Below are 16257 nucleotides of genomic sequence, written 5' to 3' on the forward strand. Positions count from 1 at the left end.
AAAGGGGCCAATTGAAACATTCACACCTGCCTCAAACAGAGAAGAGTTCTTTCTCTCACCCTGGACATTATTTCACAGATATATAAACCCCACTTGGCTAGTTTCCAACAACTTACAATATCAGCAGTAAATTTGGCCCAAATTTTCATTGCTGCCAGGGTGAAAAGACAAATCTTGCAAGTTACCATTGAATAGTTCATGGGTGTATCTTCAAATTGCATTCAGTGTAGATGCATCCTTAATTGCCATATTAGCCAATTGTTAACAGTGTAGAAAAGGAGCCAAATTATTATTATTATTATTATTATTATTATTATTATTATTATTATTATTATTATTATTATTATTATTACAGTAGAGTCTCACTAATCCAAGCCTCGCTTATCCAAGCCTCTGGATAATCCAAGCCATTTTTGTAGTCAATGTTTCCAATATATCGTGATATTTTGGGCTAAATTTGTAAATACAGTAATTACAACATAACATTACTGCGTATTGAACTACTTTTTCTGTCAAATTTGTTGTATAACATGAAGTTTTGGTGCTTAATTTGTAAAATCATAACCTAATTTGATGTTTAATAGGCTTTTCCTTGATCAGTCCTTATAATCCAAGATATTCGCTTATCCAAGCTTCTGCCGGCCCGTTTAGCTTGGATTAGTGAGACTCTACTGTATTTTATTATGACACAGCAAACAGGATAGATATGCTGGATTTCATATCACAAAATCACAAGTCGAACACTTCCCAAGTGTCTAGGACTGTGTGATGTATTTTCGGATGATGTGCGCAGATCCCAGTAGGGTGGCCTTTTGCAGTTGGCAGATCGTGATTTTGTCAATGTCTATTGTTTCCAAATGCCGGCTGAGATCTTTTGGCATGGCACGCAATGTGCCCATCACCACCGGGACCACCTGTACTGGTTTCTGCCAGAGTCTTTGAAGATGAGGTCCTGATCGCAGCTAAGTTTTTCCTATTGCTTTTCGTCAATGCAACTGTCACCTGGGATGGCGACATCAATGATCCAAACCTTTTTCTTTTCCACAACTGTGATGTCTAGTGTGTTGTGTTCCAGAACTTTGTCAGTCTGGATTCGGAAGTCCCACAGTATCTTTGCATGCTCATTTTCCACGACCTTTGCAGGTGTGTGATCCCACCATATTATTATTATTGACATAAAGACACAGTATGACACAGCAAACAAGATTTATTATTATTTTTTTATTATGACACAGCAAACAAGATAGACATGTTGAATTTCGTATCACAAAATCACAAGTCGAACACTTCCCAAGTATCTAGGACTGTGTGATGTATTTTCGGATGATGCGTGCAGATCCCAGTAGGGTGGCCTTTTGCAGTTGGCTTATTATTATTATTATTATTATTATTATTATTATTATTATTATTATTATTTGGTTGCTGTGAGTTTTCCAGACTATATGACCATGTTTCAGAAGCATTCTATCGTTACGTTTCACCCACATCTATGGCAGCTAGGCTTTGAATCTGCAAGGCCATTAAATGCTAATCAAGCTGGCTAATTGCAACATACACACCTGCCTCAAACAGACAAGAGTTCTTTCTCCCAACCTGGACTTTCCACAGATATATAAACCCCACTTGCATAGTTTCCAATAGACCTCGCAACCTTTGGGGATGCCTGCCATAGATGTGGGTGAAACATCAAGAGATAATGCTTCTGGAACATGGCCATACAGCCTGGAAATCTCACAGCAACCCTGTCAGGAAGTTCTTCCTGATGTTCAATGGAATCTCCTTTCCTTTAATTTGCACCCATTGCTCCACGTCCTGGATTCCAGGCCAGCAGTAGACAAGCCTTCTCCCTCTTCATTATAGCATCCTATGACATCTTTATACATGGCTATCATGTCTCCTCTCAGCCTTCACTTCTACAAGCTAAACATACCCAGTTCTTTAGATGTTCCTCAGAGGACATGGACTCCAGACCTCTGATCATTTTAGTTGCTCTCCTTGGCAAAGAGACTTTGCACCACCATAACTCCAAGGAATCCATAGCACTGAACCATGGCAATTAAAGTAGTGCCAAAGGATCGATTACACTGCCCTTTGTCCCAGGATTCCCAACCTTTGGGCCTCCAGGTGTTTTGGACTTCAGCTCCCACAGCTCCTAACTGCTGGTAAACTGACTGAGATTTCTGGGGATTGAAGTCCAAAACATCGGGGGCCCAAAAGTTGGAAATCCTGGCATAAAGGGCGTGTAATCGATTTTGACACTTTAATTGCCATGGCTCAACTCTATGGATTCCTGGGAGTTGTGGTTATGCAAAGTCTCTTTGCCAAAGAGGGAAACTAAAATGATCATAGGTCTGGAGACCATGCCCTCTGAGGAACGCCTAAAGATTGGATCTCAGATTATCTGCTTATCACATATTATCTGGAAGTGGAAACTCATATAATCCAGTTCAAATCAGATTATCTGGAATCCGATCCTGGGATATAGGGCAGTGTAGATCCAGCTTTAACTACATTAAGTCTACAGTGAGTAGATACACCCTTGAGCTCCCAGTCTGGCCTAGAGATAAAAGTAGAGGTTTAGCAAAAGAGGGGGAATTCCTAAAATAAAGGAAACATTATTTATTCTCAGTTCGGAAGATGGGATATGTGCCTTTAAGTAGTATCCATAATATGGCAACCCAGAGGTGAACTTATGACAACCTATGAATCATTAATCCTTATATGTGGAGACTTCAACGCCCAAATTGGAGATGCTTCAGAAGGCCTTTTGCAACCTAGGACAAGGTTTCCTTCTCCAGGTGTAATCCAAGATGGTTTGTAATTGCCTTCCTCTGAGGCTGAGAGAGTGTGACATGCCCAAGATCACCAAATGGGTCTGCAGGTATTCAAGACTTGGTTTCCAGAGTTCATCACTCAAAGTACCACATTATGATGGCTCCCAGTGTGGTTATGCAAACTGTTTACGTATACAGATTTTGCCAGGGGCTGTGGGTGTATCTACACTGCAGACTTAATGCAGTTTGACACCACTTGAGCTTCTATGGCTCAATGAAATGCAATCTTGGGAGCTGTATTTGGGTGGGGTACCAGCATTCTTTGGCAAAGAAGGTTAATAAACACCGTATAAATGTACATCTCTCATGATCCCATAGCCTTGAGCCATGGCAGCTCAAATGGCGTGAAACTGCATTAACCCTGTAGTATAGATGCAGCCTTAGACAGCATTCCATAGGTATGCATCTTGGGTTTCCTCTCAAGCTTGGAGTGACTTTCCTTCCATGTTGTTTGGGCAGCAAAAAAGGAACATTGTTTGCATTTGAATATCGTCAACCAACTTCCACATTTTCTACCCTTCTTTGCTCTGCTTTTATGAACTTCCCTTTATTCAGCTGCCTCCAGTCACCAGAAATGTACATGTACACACAAATAAACACACACACAATTGCACAAGATGTGCCATTTCCTTTACGTCTTTAATTACAAAAGAACATTCCCACCGCTCCTCGAAATACATATAAAAATATACATATACATATATATATATATTAACAAATACAACCACTAACCACTCCTCCCTTTGAGAAAACATTGGCGCATTTGGTTAACCCATTTCCTCAGCCCTATGGCTTAAGTCTAGGTAGAGCTTGGGGGAAGGTACTACAAATCCCAAGATGCTGGGATGTGTAGATTTTCCTTACAAACCTTGGAAGCATTGAGTTACAACTAACACTGTTACTCCTGAAGTGACAATACATTTCAAAAGTAATGGCTATTATTACATTCCCAGTATCTTATTGTTACTTTGGATTGAAAAGGGACTCAAAATCATATAAGGCAGGAGAGTGACATTCTGTCAGTCATGAAGTTTGTAATGGTTTTTATTACTTCCAAATGCTCCTTTTTGGGGGGTATTTTAGAATTGTTTGTGGTTTGGGTCATCCTATTGCTTTATTTATTTATCATGTCATAAGCATACCGATAGTACAAGTTGTAATGTATTTGAAAACAAAAAGTTTTTTAAAAAACAACTTGACATTTTATTGCTAATCCAGAGTGATTTGGGGAGTTGTAGAAGTTTCCTGTCTATGTAACTAACTAGTAGGTATTAGGGATGTGAAAAATTATCGTTACTCTTTGAATTTCGTATCAAATTCATTAAATTTTGTTACATAATGTTATTGCAACAAGTAATAGGCACCAATCCCATTTTGAAAAAGTAACTTTCCAAGCTGTCTTGTTGCTTGATCGGTTCGTGATACCATGCCAAGGGCCAAGATCTTGGGAAAGGGATGGGAGAAAACAACGTTTTGCATATTCCCAAACCTCAAAGCACCCTTTTGCTTTGTGCGGCACATTTCATTCCCTTCTTTGGGGTTCCCCGTCTTTGCCAGTCTCAGCCCCAGACGTCCATTTCAAAAGAGAAAGCCATAGCAGTGCAGGTTAAACCGCCAGCTACAGAAGATCATGACTATAAGGTTGACAGTTCAAGACACGAGTGGGGTGAGCTCCCGCCATCAGTCTAGCTTCTGCCTACCTAGCAGTTGGAAAACAGATGTGAGTAGATAGCTGGAAGGAAAAAAGTGCCCCAGAAAAACGTGTCAGCGGTTCAATGGACAGGCACCTCAGCATGGAAGAATGGAATAACAGCACCTCCCCATGGCCGAGTTGAGCACAGCCGGAAATGAAAGACACCTGCCTCTGTTTATGTATCATATGTTTCTGTCAATTGCATAATGGCATTGAATGTTTGCCATGTATATGTATCTGTAATTCACTCTGAGTCCCCTTGGGGAGATAAGAGCCGAATATGACTTTAGTATATTATTATATTATTGTTATGAATACCTTTGGCCTTTGGTGAGACAACCATTGGATAATCTACCCTAGATGGTATTATACCCCTACCCTGTATTTTATTAGGTCCTTATTATCTATGCACATTAACTTATCATTTTATTCTTGCATGGCTGCTTCAGTCTTTCCTCAAAACACAGATGTCTATAGTCTACAGTGAAACATAAAAAGGATAGTATGGTATGTAATGTGTGAGTACTATGTTAGTAATGTAATGTTATCTTCTATATAAACAACTTTTACAAGTGCCACTAACATAGTACTCACACATTACATACCATACTATCCTTTTTACGTTTCACTGCTTCAGTCTTTCCACCTATGAAGTCGATAGAATTGTGCCTGGTGGTTGACTGATATTATTGTTATAATATTCCTGTTTTATATTGTATTATTGTTTTTATCTTTTATACTGTGAATTGTATTTATGTTGTTGTTTCTCTGCTTAATTATGTTGTTTGGGCTTGGCCCCATGTAAGCTGCCCCGAGTCCCCGCGGAGAGATGGTGGCGGGGTATAAATAAGTATTATTATTATTGACACAACGACATTGTATGACACAGCAAACAACATAGATATGCTGGATTTTGGTTCATTACTCGTATTATTATTATTTCGTATCATTATTCGTATTATTATTATCATCATCATCCCAGCATCTAGTTTCAATGTTCTGGAAATTTAGCATTTGTAGCTATGCAGTCCAAACATCCCACTGATCTCCAGCTCTCTAATTCCTCTGCATCTATACTGGGGAATACATGCAGTTTGACACCGGTTTGATTGCCATGGTTCAATGCTATGGAATCCTGGGAGCTGTAGTTTTATAAGGTCTTCAGCCGTCCCTGCCAAAAAGTGCTGGTGCCACATCAAACTACAACAGCCAGGATTCCATAGCATTGAGCCATAGCAGTTCAAGTGGTGCCAAACTACATTAATTATACAGCATAAATGTACCTAGGTTCTCCAAAGTAACTCTATAGCAGGCATGGGCAAACTTTGCCCCTCCAGGTGTTTTGGACTCCAACTCCCACAATTCCTAACAGCCTAGCGTTGGAGTTGGAGTCCAAAACACTTGGAGGGTCCAAGTTTGCCCATGCTTGCACTATAGTCAATTTCTGCCAGTTTTAGAGTGAACACAAATGAAAGCAATGGAGATAAAATGTCACCCATTTCCTTGCTAGAAACCTGACAAATAAAGGCAAACAAACTTGGCCTTATTCCTTTTATTTGGGTGTCGTTCCTTCTTGTAACTGGCCAGCAGTTTATCTTAGAAAGGACAACAGTATGCCATTGCAGCCCAAACCCATCTGGAACAGAGAGATTGGCAAAGATGGAGATAGGGGGAAAACAGCAATAATTTTTCAGAAGGTTCATTGCACCACAAAAAAGATGGCCCAGAGGTAGAGATTTGTGGGATTAAACATGCCGTAAGAAGTGAAGAACAATCATTTCCAATCAGAGTCACTAGATAGGAGTCTCACGATATCAGCCAAGGAACACTTGCAGAGAAAAGAAGTGTGTTCTAGTGTGTATGCGTCGTCAACATAAGGCACCTAATGAGAAATGGAGGATAAGTGGGGGTTGTCTTCCATTACATATTTTAGTCCAATATTTAAGGAGCTATCCAAAGCGGTTGAGTTAAAAACTTCTGAAGAGATTCAGCATTGGGGTACCACTGGGTTGCTGTGAGTTTTCCAGGTTGTATGGCCATGTTAAAGAAGCATTCTCTCCCGATGTTTCGCCCACATCTATGGCAGGCATCCTCAGAGGTTGTGAGGTAGTACCTTTACAATTTGGACAAATTGTAAATGTACTACCTCACAACCTATGAGGATGCCTGCCATAGATGGAAGCAAAACGTCAGGAGAGAATGCTTCTGGAACATGGCCAGACAGCTCGGAAAACTCACAGCAACCCAGTAGTATCACTTCTGGCCTTTTTGAATGTATGGGTGGAGAAATGGGACACAGTTACCCCTGGCCATTGGTGCAAATGGCATCATTTTTTAAAACCATCCACAGTCTAAGGTAAAGGTTTCCCCTGACATTAGATCCAGTCATGTATGACTCTGGGGGTTGGTGCTCCTCTCCATTTCTCAGCCGAAGAGCCGGCGTTGTCTGTAGACACCTCCAAGGTCATGTGGCCGGCATGACTGCATGGAGCGCCATTACAGTCTAAATCCACAGTCTAAAACTACTGTATTTCTTCGATTCTAAGACACACTTTTTCTCTATGTAAAGGTAAAAGGTAAAGGTTTCCCCTGACTTTAAGCCCAGTCATGTCTGACTCTGGAGGTTGGTGTTCATCTCCATTTCTAAGCCGAAGAGCCGGCGTTGTCCGTAGACACCTCCAAGGTCATGTGGCTGGCATGACTGCATGGAGCACTGTTACCTTCCCGCCGGAGCGGTACATATAGATCTACTCACATTGGCATGTTTTCGAACTGCTAGGTTGGCAGAAGCTGGAGCTAACAGCGGGTGCTCACTCCGCTCCCGGGATTTGAACCTGCAACCTTTCGGTCTGCAAGTTCAGTAGCTCAGTGCTTTAACACACTTCACCACCGGGGCTCCTCCCTATGTAAACATCTATAAAAATGTGGTGTGTCTTAGAATCACAGGTATATCCTATGTATTTCTGTTGGTAGTGTTGGTCCTGAAAGTAGAGTGTGTCTTACAATTGAAGAAATACAGTATTCTGCACAAAATTAGCACATGGCATTCTTGCATAGGAAGAAAGACTTAGTTTGGGGCACATTCTTGCATAGAAAACAACCATCCCAGAAAAAAGTAAGTTTTTTGTACAGAACAAAATTCTGTGCAGAAAATGTTACTCTGCCATGCAAATATCATAATATTTAACATAAAGTCTTATCTTCTGCATAGAATATGATGTTACCTACTCAGAAAAGCTATTTTATGGTCCAAACCCCCACAAACATTAATTTTGCACAGAATAGACCTCACTGCAGTTGACAATTTTGTCAAATGAGCATCTTGATATGTCAAAGCACCTTTCAACACCGTAGTCTCAAACTGTGCACCTCCAGATGTTTTGGACTTCAGCTCCCACAATTCCTAATAGCTGGTAAGCTGGCTGGGATTTCTGGAAACTGAAATCCAAAACATCTGGAGGAACATAGTTTGAGAAACACTGGCCTAGAAAATTAGCAAATGTTTTATATCAAGGAACCTTTGCCAAGACTCTTTGGAAAGAATCCGAAAATGACTGCTTTTAGGCCCATTGGATACACCAACAAAAATAAAACATCAAGCTGGGATGATGGACAATAAAAACCCCTCTATTATAGGAAATGTCAAAAGAAATGGATGGTGATTTGGATGGAGGGACAGAGTGGATGATGGTAGTAAAGTCAGAAAGAGCAGGTACCATAGGAGACAATTGCATTAACTGATGCAACAATCCAGAAGATGGAAGGGTTCAGCTCTAGTGGCCCTGCTGGGAATGTTATCTCCTGAAACCCACTGTCACAAGATATAGAAGGATGTATAATGAAGTTAAGACAAAAGAAAGACTCAGCATCTCAGGAGCCATAAGAGTCAGTTGTGCAGGCCCACTTTTAGTTCAGAATCCAGCATCTCTTGATGGTCAGATCTGAAAAGAGACAGCTATAGAACACAACAATAGTGACAAGACTCCCGTTGATCCTTTGTTTTTGTGACTGGACATCATTGGAGGACAGAAGACTTGGCCAGGGGAGTCTCTGCTTTTTCTGGCCCTTTTTGAACTATGCTACATCTTACATAAGCACCAGCAGAAATAAAAGGACGGAAGAACACATGAAACAGTAAGTTAAAAAAAACACAACAATAAATGTATAAATATCAGGGTCCCCCCAAACCAGCATGATAGTTGTTTATGGCAATCTTTCAATGACATTGAATTTTCTCCAAGTCAAGCTTCCGATTCCTTTGGAAAGTCCTGGGATATGTTTTTTCTCAACTCCGTCCTCCTTCACAGGGTGGGTCGGGAAAGTCGCTCAAGTCCCTGCCGATGATCTCAGTTACTGTGTGGAAAACACAAGGCAAACCCAATTACTCAATTTCCAATAAGCCTTTATTGGCATATATGTATATCAAGACAGTGTAAAATACAGAGTATATTATACAATAGAAAAACAATAGAAAAAACTTCATGTTTGTCAAACATTCAGTTTGCAGACATCATTTAGAAACCTTGCCACTGTGAGGCAGCAGTTAAAATCTTGGGAATTTAAAAACATGGCCATACAACCCAGAAAACTCACCGCAACCCAGTAAATAATATTTTAAACTTTGCTCTTAGCAGCAGAATTTTAGTACTGGAGGCCAGGCATTGCTTGCTAACACATAATGAGCTAAATATAATTTATTCCATTATTTGATCTCAAACGTATAAGTAAGCCACAATAACAATGAGGAACGTGCTTGCTCCTTTGGTCACATGCATGGATTTTGATGTTGTGTTGAATTATACTTCTGCCTCAAAGGTAGGTCCTAGTGAAGAACCTTCTTGGGCTCCAAATTAGAGCTTAATTAACATGGAGCTTCCTTTCTAGGCTTCATGTCAGCTACAAGCGTGGATGAGCTCCCTCTATCAGCTCCAGCTCCATGTGGAGACATGAAAGAAGCCTCCCACAAGGATGGTCAAAAATCAAAACATTCAGGCGTCCTCTGGGCAACGTCCTTGCAGATGGCCAATTTTCTCACACCAGGAGCAACTTGCAGTTTCTCAAGTCGCTCCTGACACAGAAAAAAAAAACCATCATTGATCAGAAACAACAAAAAAGAATCTATGGAATGACTGTGATAGTTCATATTCTAGAAATCTACCCATTCCAAATTGAACACAGCCATTTATGACGGGGGTAAAGTGTGACCTCCAGCATTTCATTGCCCCCTTCTAAAGATAACAAGTAAATTTAAAACTTTAGTCACTTCCTATTTTAGAAAGCAATGTAGTCTCTTGGACCTTTTTTTTCAATCGTGTCAGAAGTGAATTGAGAACACACGGCAAGTTGCTTCTGGTGTGAGAGAATTGGCTGTCTGCAGAGACATTGCCCAGGGGACGCCCAGATGTGTTACCATCCTGCTGGGAGGCTTCTCTCATGTCTCTGCAAGCTAGAGCTGACAGACGGGAGCTCACCCTGTCTTGTGGATTTGAACCGACAACTTTCAGGTCAGCAACCCAACCTTCAAGTCAGCAGTCCAGCCGGCACAATGGTTTAACCCATTGTGCCATTGCGGCTCCCTGTCTGTTGGACCTAAAACAGGACAAAACTATTGTATAATTACTCCATGACATCTAAAAGGTACAAGTGCCATTTTAAAGTGGAAGAAAAGTTATTGTTTCTAGGTGTAAGAGTACAGCCTTCAAAGGCCCAAAGGATGTATGTGAGTCCCCAAGATCTCTCAAAGCTGACCTTCCCTCCTTCTACATAGATTCTCGGTCTCTAGACCCTTCATTTGCAGAGGTGAACAACTTCAAGATAAATCATAGGTTGGAAAAGACTCCAAGGGCCTTCCAATCCAGGCCCATCTCATGCAGAAACACCAAATCCAAGCACTCCCAACAGATACCCTGCTTGTGTTTGGAAAGGATGGGGGCTGGGCTGTGGTGCAGGCTGTTGAGCAGCCTGCTGCAATAAATCACTCTGACCATGAGGTCATGAGTTCAAGGCCAGCCCGTGGCGGGGTGAGCACCCGTCAATTAAAAATAAAAAATAGCCCCTGCTCGTTGCTGACCTGAAAGATAGTTACATCAATCAAGTAGGAAATAAGGTACCACTTATAAAAGTGGGGAGGCAAGTTTAACTAATTTACGACTTGGAATGAGGAAGTGCTGTCAGAGTGGATGATGAAGCAGCTGCTCCCCCCTGTGGCCAGAATCGAACATCCCCTCAGGAGAAGGTTAAATTGCCTCTGCGTCTGTCTGTCTCAGTCTCTGATTGATGTGTTTATGGGCATTGAATGTTTGCCCTATGTGTGTATAATGTGATCCGCCCTGAGTCCCCTTCGGGGTGAGAAGGGTGGAATATAAATACTGTAAATAAATAAATAAATAAATATTCTGCAAATACTTTACTTTATCCCATTTCAAACTTGGAAAATGTGGAAGGGTGGTGGAAATTTCTCCTTCCCTCAAAATGAAGCCTGCAGAGAAAGAAAGTTTGGAAATCTTCACATCCCTAGAGTTACCTTCCTCCAGCGTGATCTCGTGGATGGGCATGTTCTCCTGGAAGCCATCGCCAAACCCCGACTTTCCCTTGGTGCCGTGCTCCTCGGACCCTGGTTCTGGGTCGGCCCACTCTGGGGTCCTCTCCCTGCCACACGTTTCCGCCTGCCCTGGAGGCGGAGGGGCAAGCGGTGAGCCGGGGGGCTGGAAGTGGGGTGGGCGGCATTCCAGAGCGTGGAAGTGGGGCAACGCTGGTGGGGCGAGGAGTGGGACAGAAAGGTTAGCCCCTCTGTAGGGCTCGTTGGAGGGGAACCGGAAAGTGGGGCTGTAGCGCGGAGGGGCTGGGAAGGAGCATGGACTCCACTCAGGACCATAAGGAGAACAGGGGGGAGAGTGGTCTGGGCCGTACGGGAAGGGTGGCCTCGAGGGCGAGAAATCCATAGCTCCCGGGGCTGTTTGTGGTGAGAAATGACTGCTTTGAGAGACATGGGGGAAGTTATGGTGTGGGGAGTCCTGCAGTGGTTCTTCCTTGAAGATTACTAGGGAAAAGAGATAAAAGAAAGGGGATGAAAGAAGATATTAGCAATGTGACTCTAGCACAGGCATAGGCAAACTTTGGCCCTCCAGGTGTTTTGGACTTCAACTCCCACCATTCCTAACAGCCGATAGGCTGTTAGGAATGGTGGGAGTTGAAGTCCAAAACACCTGGAGGGCCAAAGTTTGCCCATGCCTGCTCTAACCTGGCCATTGACCTTTGTACCAATTGTAATTTCCGGGCTGTCTTCAAAGGCAGCCCCACGTAGAGCGCATTGCAGTAGTCCAGTCTGGAGTAGCACAGTTTAAATCAATTTTAAACATGTCTTTATTTCTTTTCCATCACGTCAACTTTTTAAAATACAGTAGGGTCTCGCTTATCCAACCTTTGCTCATCCAACATTCTGTATTATCCAACGCAGTCTGCCTCCTACCCAGATCCACAGCTGTTTCTCTAGACAGCAACGCATTGCAGGCCAATATTCCCAACAACAACGTAAGTGCAGCCACGCTCTCAAACAAGTGGCAGACTTGTTGTAAAACATTATGTTTTGGCGCTTAATTTGTAAAATCTTAATGTAATTTGACATTTAATAGGCTTTTCCTTAATCCCTCATTATTATCCAACATTTTCGCTTATCCAACGTTCTGCCAGCCTGTTTATGTTGGATAAGCAACATAAGTATGACAAATGGTACATGACAGCGAACTACTGTAAAGTCTGCACATTTCGCATCATATTCATGCAACACAAGCAACAAGTACTTTTCATGAGATATAATTTTAGGTCATTCTTGTAGAATTTTCAGTGCTGAATTCAGATCTGGGATTATTTTTTCTCTATCACATGTAGTTTTTGCGATGAGCCTAACTGAATAATTAATGCATTTACGCAGTGATATCAATAGAATCTAATTGATATCATGCGTAAATGAATTATTTGATTAGCCTCATCGCAAAAACTAGACATAATAGAGAAAAAATGAACACAGATCTGAATTCAGCACTGAAAATTCTACAAGAATGACCTAAAATTATATCTGATGAAAAATACTTTTTGGCTTGTGCCATTTAATGTAATTGGAAGGTAGCTTCAAATTGCAGTGGGCAGACAACACACACAAAAGTGAATGAAAGAAAGCCGTTAATGCACATCAGTGATCTGTGGCTTCAGACTGTTTCCAGGAGTTCCTGTGTAATCAACTTCACAGGACTGGTTTGAAATTGCATTAAATGGTCAGTGTAAATGGGGGTCATAGTAAGAGAACAAAAACTATGCAAAAGATGGTTGATATGTATAATATATTTATTACTATAAGTATGGATTAACTGCACTAGCCACTACAACATACTACAAAACTAAATCATAACTAACTACACATTCTATATTAACAAGCACACATAAACTATACTAACCTACAAACACAGAAATGCAGAGACAATTATATTCACTGCATTTAGTATTTTTCTCTCCTTTTCGATAGCACTGAATAACCACACTTCTACTTTTCATAACCTCTTCCTTCATCTTCCACTTGTGTGCCTTTTACCTACCAGGTAAGTATTTGAAAGACTGAGCAGGGCTTCTTTTCCGGCGGCCGTTGGAAACATAAAAATAGGTCTGAACCGGTCGTGATACTCGCTTGTTGTTGTATTCCGGGACTGTGAGGGTCAGGGAAGCCTGCGAGAGCAGAGAAACTTGATAAAGAGACAATTACTGCAGAGAGTTTGAAGAATTTGTTGTCAAAGGCTTTCATGGCTGGGAACACTGGATTGTTGTGTGTTTTCCAGGCTGTATGGCCATGTTCCAGAAGTATTCTCTCCTGATGTTTTGCCCACATATATGGCAGGCATCCTCAGAGGTTGTGAGGAAAGTGTCATTTACCTCATAACCTCTGAGGATGCCTGCCATAGATGTGGGTGAAATGTAAGGAGAGAATACTTCTGGAACATGGCCATATAGCCCATAAAACACACAACAACCCTTGGAAGTATTTCTTTTGGAGGATCTACCAATCCTAGTAGTCATGCTGGAATTTAGGGTGTTCCTTCTATCCTACACATGCTCCACTTGCAGCCAAAATTAGTATCATAAACATATCTGCAAAGCTCAGGCTAAAATCACAATAGATTGACTGTCCCACCAAGCCAATACTAGAGATAGGTTTCAGTACCTTTAAAGTTTGGATGAAGACCAGGAATGGTTTTGCTCACGAGCCACCATTGCCTTTCCATCATCTCCCTAAATTAAAAGGCTTTCCCTTTTCTCCATCCAGTGCTCCACACCAAAAATCCCTAATCCCTATTCCTTAAAGGTGAATCCAGGCCACAGTTCACCCACCAACAACTTGCCTTCATGCCAAAACCCAAATTTGGAATACTTGCCTCTGTGCTTTTCAACCGATTCACATTTGCCTCTTCTTCCCATTGCAGTTTTCCATCTAACACAAACAAGTAAAGAAATACGATTTATTCACAGTCATAGGAACTAAAGGATTAGAAATTAGATACCAGACAGCAACGTTGAGAAGTGGGAACACTTTGGCTGAATCTACACTGCCATAGTTGGCAACTGAGTTATATCATCAGTACTTGGGTAATGTAGTTTATCTACATTGAACAGCATTACATGGGTCTACACTAACCATATAATGGCAGTGTAAATCCATCCTTAGATTTATTCCATAGAATCTTAATTAGATCTTAATTAGGCATCCCTTATCCAGAAATCTGGAGACCAAAAATCCAAAACTGTCCATATGAGTGGGAGAAATAGTGACACATTTACTTTCTGATGGCTCAAATATACATAAATGTTATTTCATTCACAAAATTATGAATATATTGTAATCACTTCCAGGTTATGTGTAGAAGGTATAAATAAAAGATAATTTGAAATTTGTGTTTAGACTTGGGTCCCACATCAATGATATCATGTGATGATATAGAAACATTACAAACTCTGGGGAGGAGGAAATCTGACATCCAAATTATTATTATATCCCGCTTTTTCTCTCCTTAAAAAGACTTAAAGCAGCCAACATTAAAAGCATTACAATACAGTGGAATGCTGTGAGTTTTCCGAACTGTCTGGCCATGTTCTAGAAGCATTCTCTCCTGACGTTTCGCCCACATCTATGGCAGGCATCCTCAGAGGTAGTGAGGTCTGTTGGAAACTAGGCAAGTGGGGTTTATATATCTGTGGAAGGTCCAGGTGAGAAGAATTCTCTGTTGGGGGCAAGTGTGAATGTTGCAATTAGCCACCTTGATTAGCACTGAATGGCCTTGCAGCTTCTATATCTTGCAGTGTATATATCTATGGAATGCCCCACCCTGGACATTCCACAGATATATAAAGTATTCCCATGGGGTGTCTCAACACAACATGTTTTCTCACTGAAGATCAAAAGATACATTTTTTTAGGGTTGAAGGAACACACCATTTTTGCACAATTAATATTTCCCCTACATGATCATTTTCTAAAAGAGTTCAGGATGAATGAATAACACTATGTAACAAAATTTGAAAACAAAATCTGTTCCTGGTTTGAAAGTGTAATTCCCTGTTTAATCATGCAGTGCTTACTTTGAAAGTACTTTTTATGCCCCAGAAACTTCGTTTTTGTGGTTGCCAAAAACTAGGTTGAATTGCTTGAGACTCTATGAAATATTCATTGAAAAACTATAGCAAAATGTGCTGCAGGATGTCTTGCAAAAACAAACTTTTTGCAGTTTAATAAACTTTCCTCCTGTTTTTATGATAGAACCTATTAGGAAATGACATTTATAACCCAGGAACAAAAATCGTGTTACATATTGTAATATGCAAAATAAAACTGTGCAAAAATTCTCATTTTTGTATTATTCCTCAGCTGTGTTTTTCAGTTGGGAAATGCACCATGAATATTCCTAATAGCTACTGCTACTACTACTACTACTACTACTATTATTATTATTATTATTATTATTATTATTATTATTATTATTATTATTAATATCCCACCACCATCTCCCGAAAGGGACTCAGGGCGGCTTGCAAAGCATGTACAGTACAGTCTCACTTATCCAACACTCACTTATCCAACGTTCTGGATTATCCAACACATTTTGTAGTCAATGTTTTCAATATATCGTGATATTTTGGTGCTAAATTCATAAATACAGTAATTCCTACATAGCATTACTGCGTATTGAACTACTTTTTCTGCCAAATTTGTTGTCTAACATGATGTTTTGGTGCTTCATTTGTAAAATCATAACCTAATTTGATGTTTAATAGGCTTTTCCTTAATGCCTCATTATCCAACATATTCGCTTATCCAACATTCTGCCGGCCCGTTTATGTTGGATAAGTGAGACTCTACTGTAGTTGTGCAACTGAGTATACAAAATACAGTAAAATAACATAAACAATTATAAAACAATAACAATGTCAATTAACATAAAACAATATACATAATACAGCAGGGAACATGCCCAGTTTGAAAGCAATCCAGGGTTCCAAAGTAAGCCAAGGGTAAGCATGAAGGTTACATCATAGGCTGCATACCAGGGCCTCGCTCAATGAAGACAACCTTGGAGTCGGACAGGAAGTTGGCTCCGGTGATCACCATTTCTTCACCGCCATGGACGGAGCAGGCACTGAGGCTGTAGTTTTCCACTTGGGGGAGCTCCTGAGCTGAGCGCTGGGCTATAA

At 40.9% G+C, this 16257-nt stretch overlaps 1 protein-coding gene across 2 annotated transcripts in view; it reads right to left on the bottom strand.

The window, feature by feature from the left end:
• Positions 1-8133: 8133 nt before the first annotated feature.
• nfatc4 (nuclear factor of activated T cells 4) overlaps positions 8134-16257 on the bottom strand; it is a 43612-nt gene continuing 35488 nt past the window's right edge. For both annotated transcript variants that reach the window (XM_003223849.4, XM_062984550.1), the window contains exons 6-10: positions 16111-16251; positions 13947-14002; positions 13116-13242; positions 11051-11566; positions 8134-8880 (exon numbers count right to left, since the gene is read on the bottom strand). In XM_003223849.4, coding sequence (XP_003223897.1) covers positions 8813-8880; positions 11051-11566; positions 13116-13242; positions 13947-14002; positions 16111-16251 — 908 coding nt within the window. In that variant the 3' untranslated portion in view covers positions 8134-8812. The remainder of the gene's footprint in view (positions 8881-11050; positions 11567-13115; positions 13243-13946; positions 14003-16110; positions 16252-16257) is intronic.

Source organism: Anolis carolinensis, chromosome 6 (genome assembly GCF_035594765.1).
Source record: "Anolis carolinensis isolate JA03-04 chromosome 6, rAnoCar3.1.pri, whole genome shotgun sequence".
In the NCBI taxonomy this organism is placed as follows: domain Eukaryota; kingdom Metazoa; phylum Chordata; class Lepidosauria; order Squamata; family Dactyloidae; genus Anolis; species Anolis carolinensis.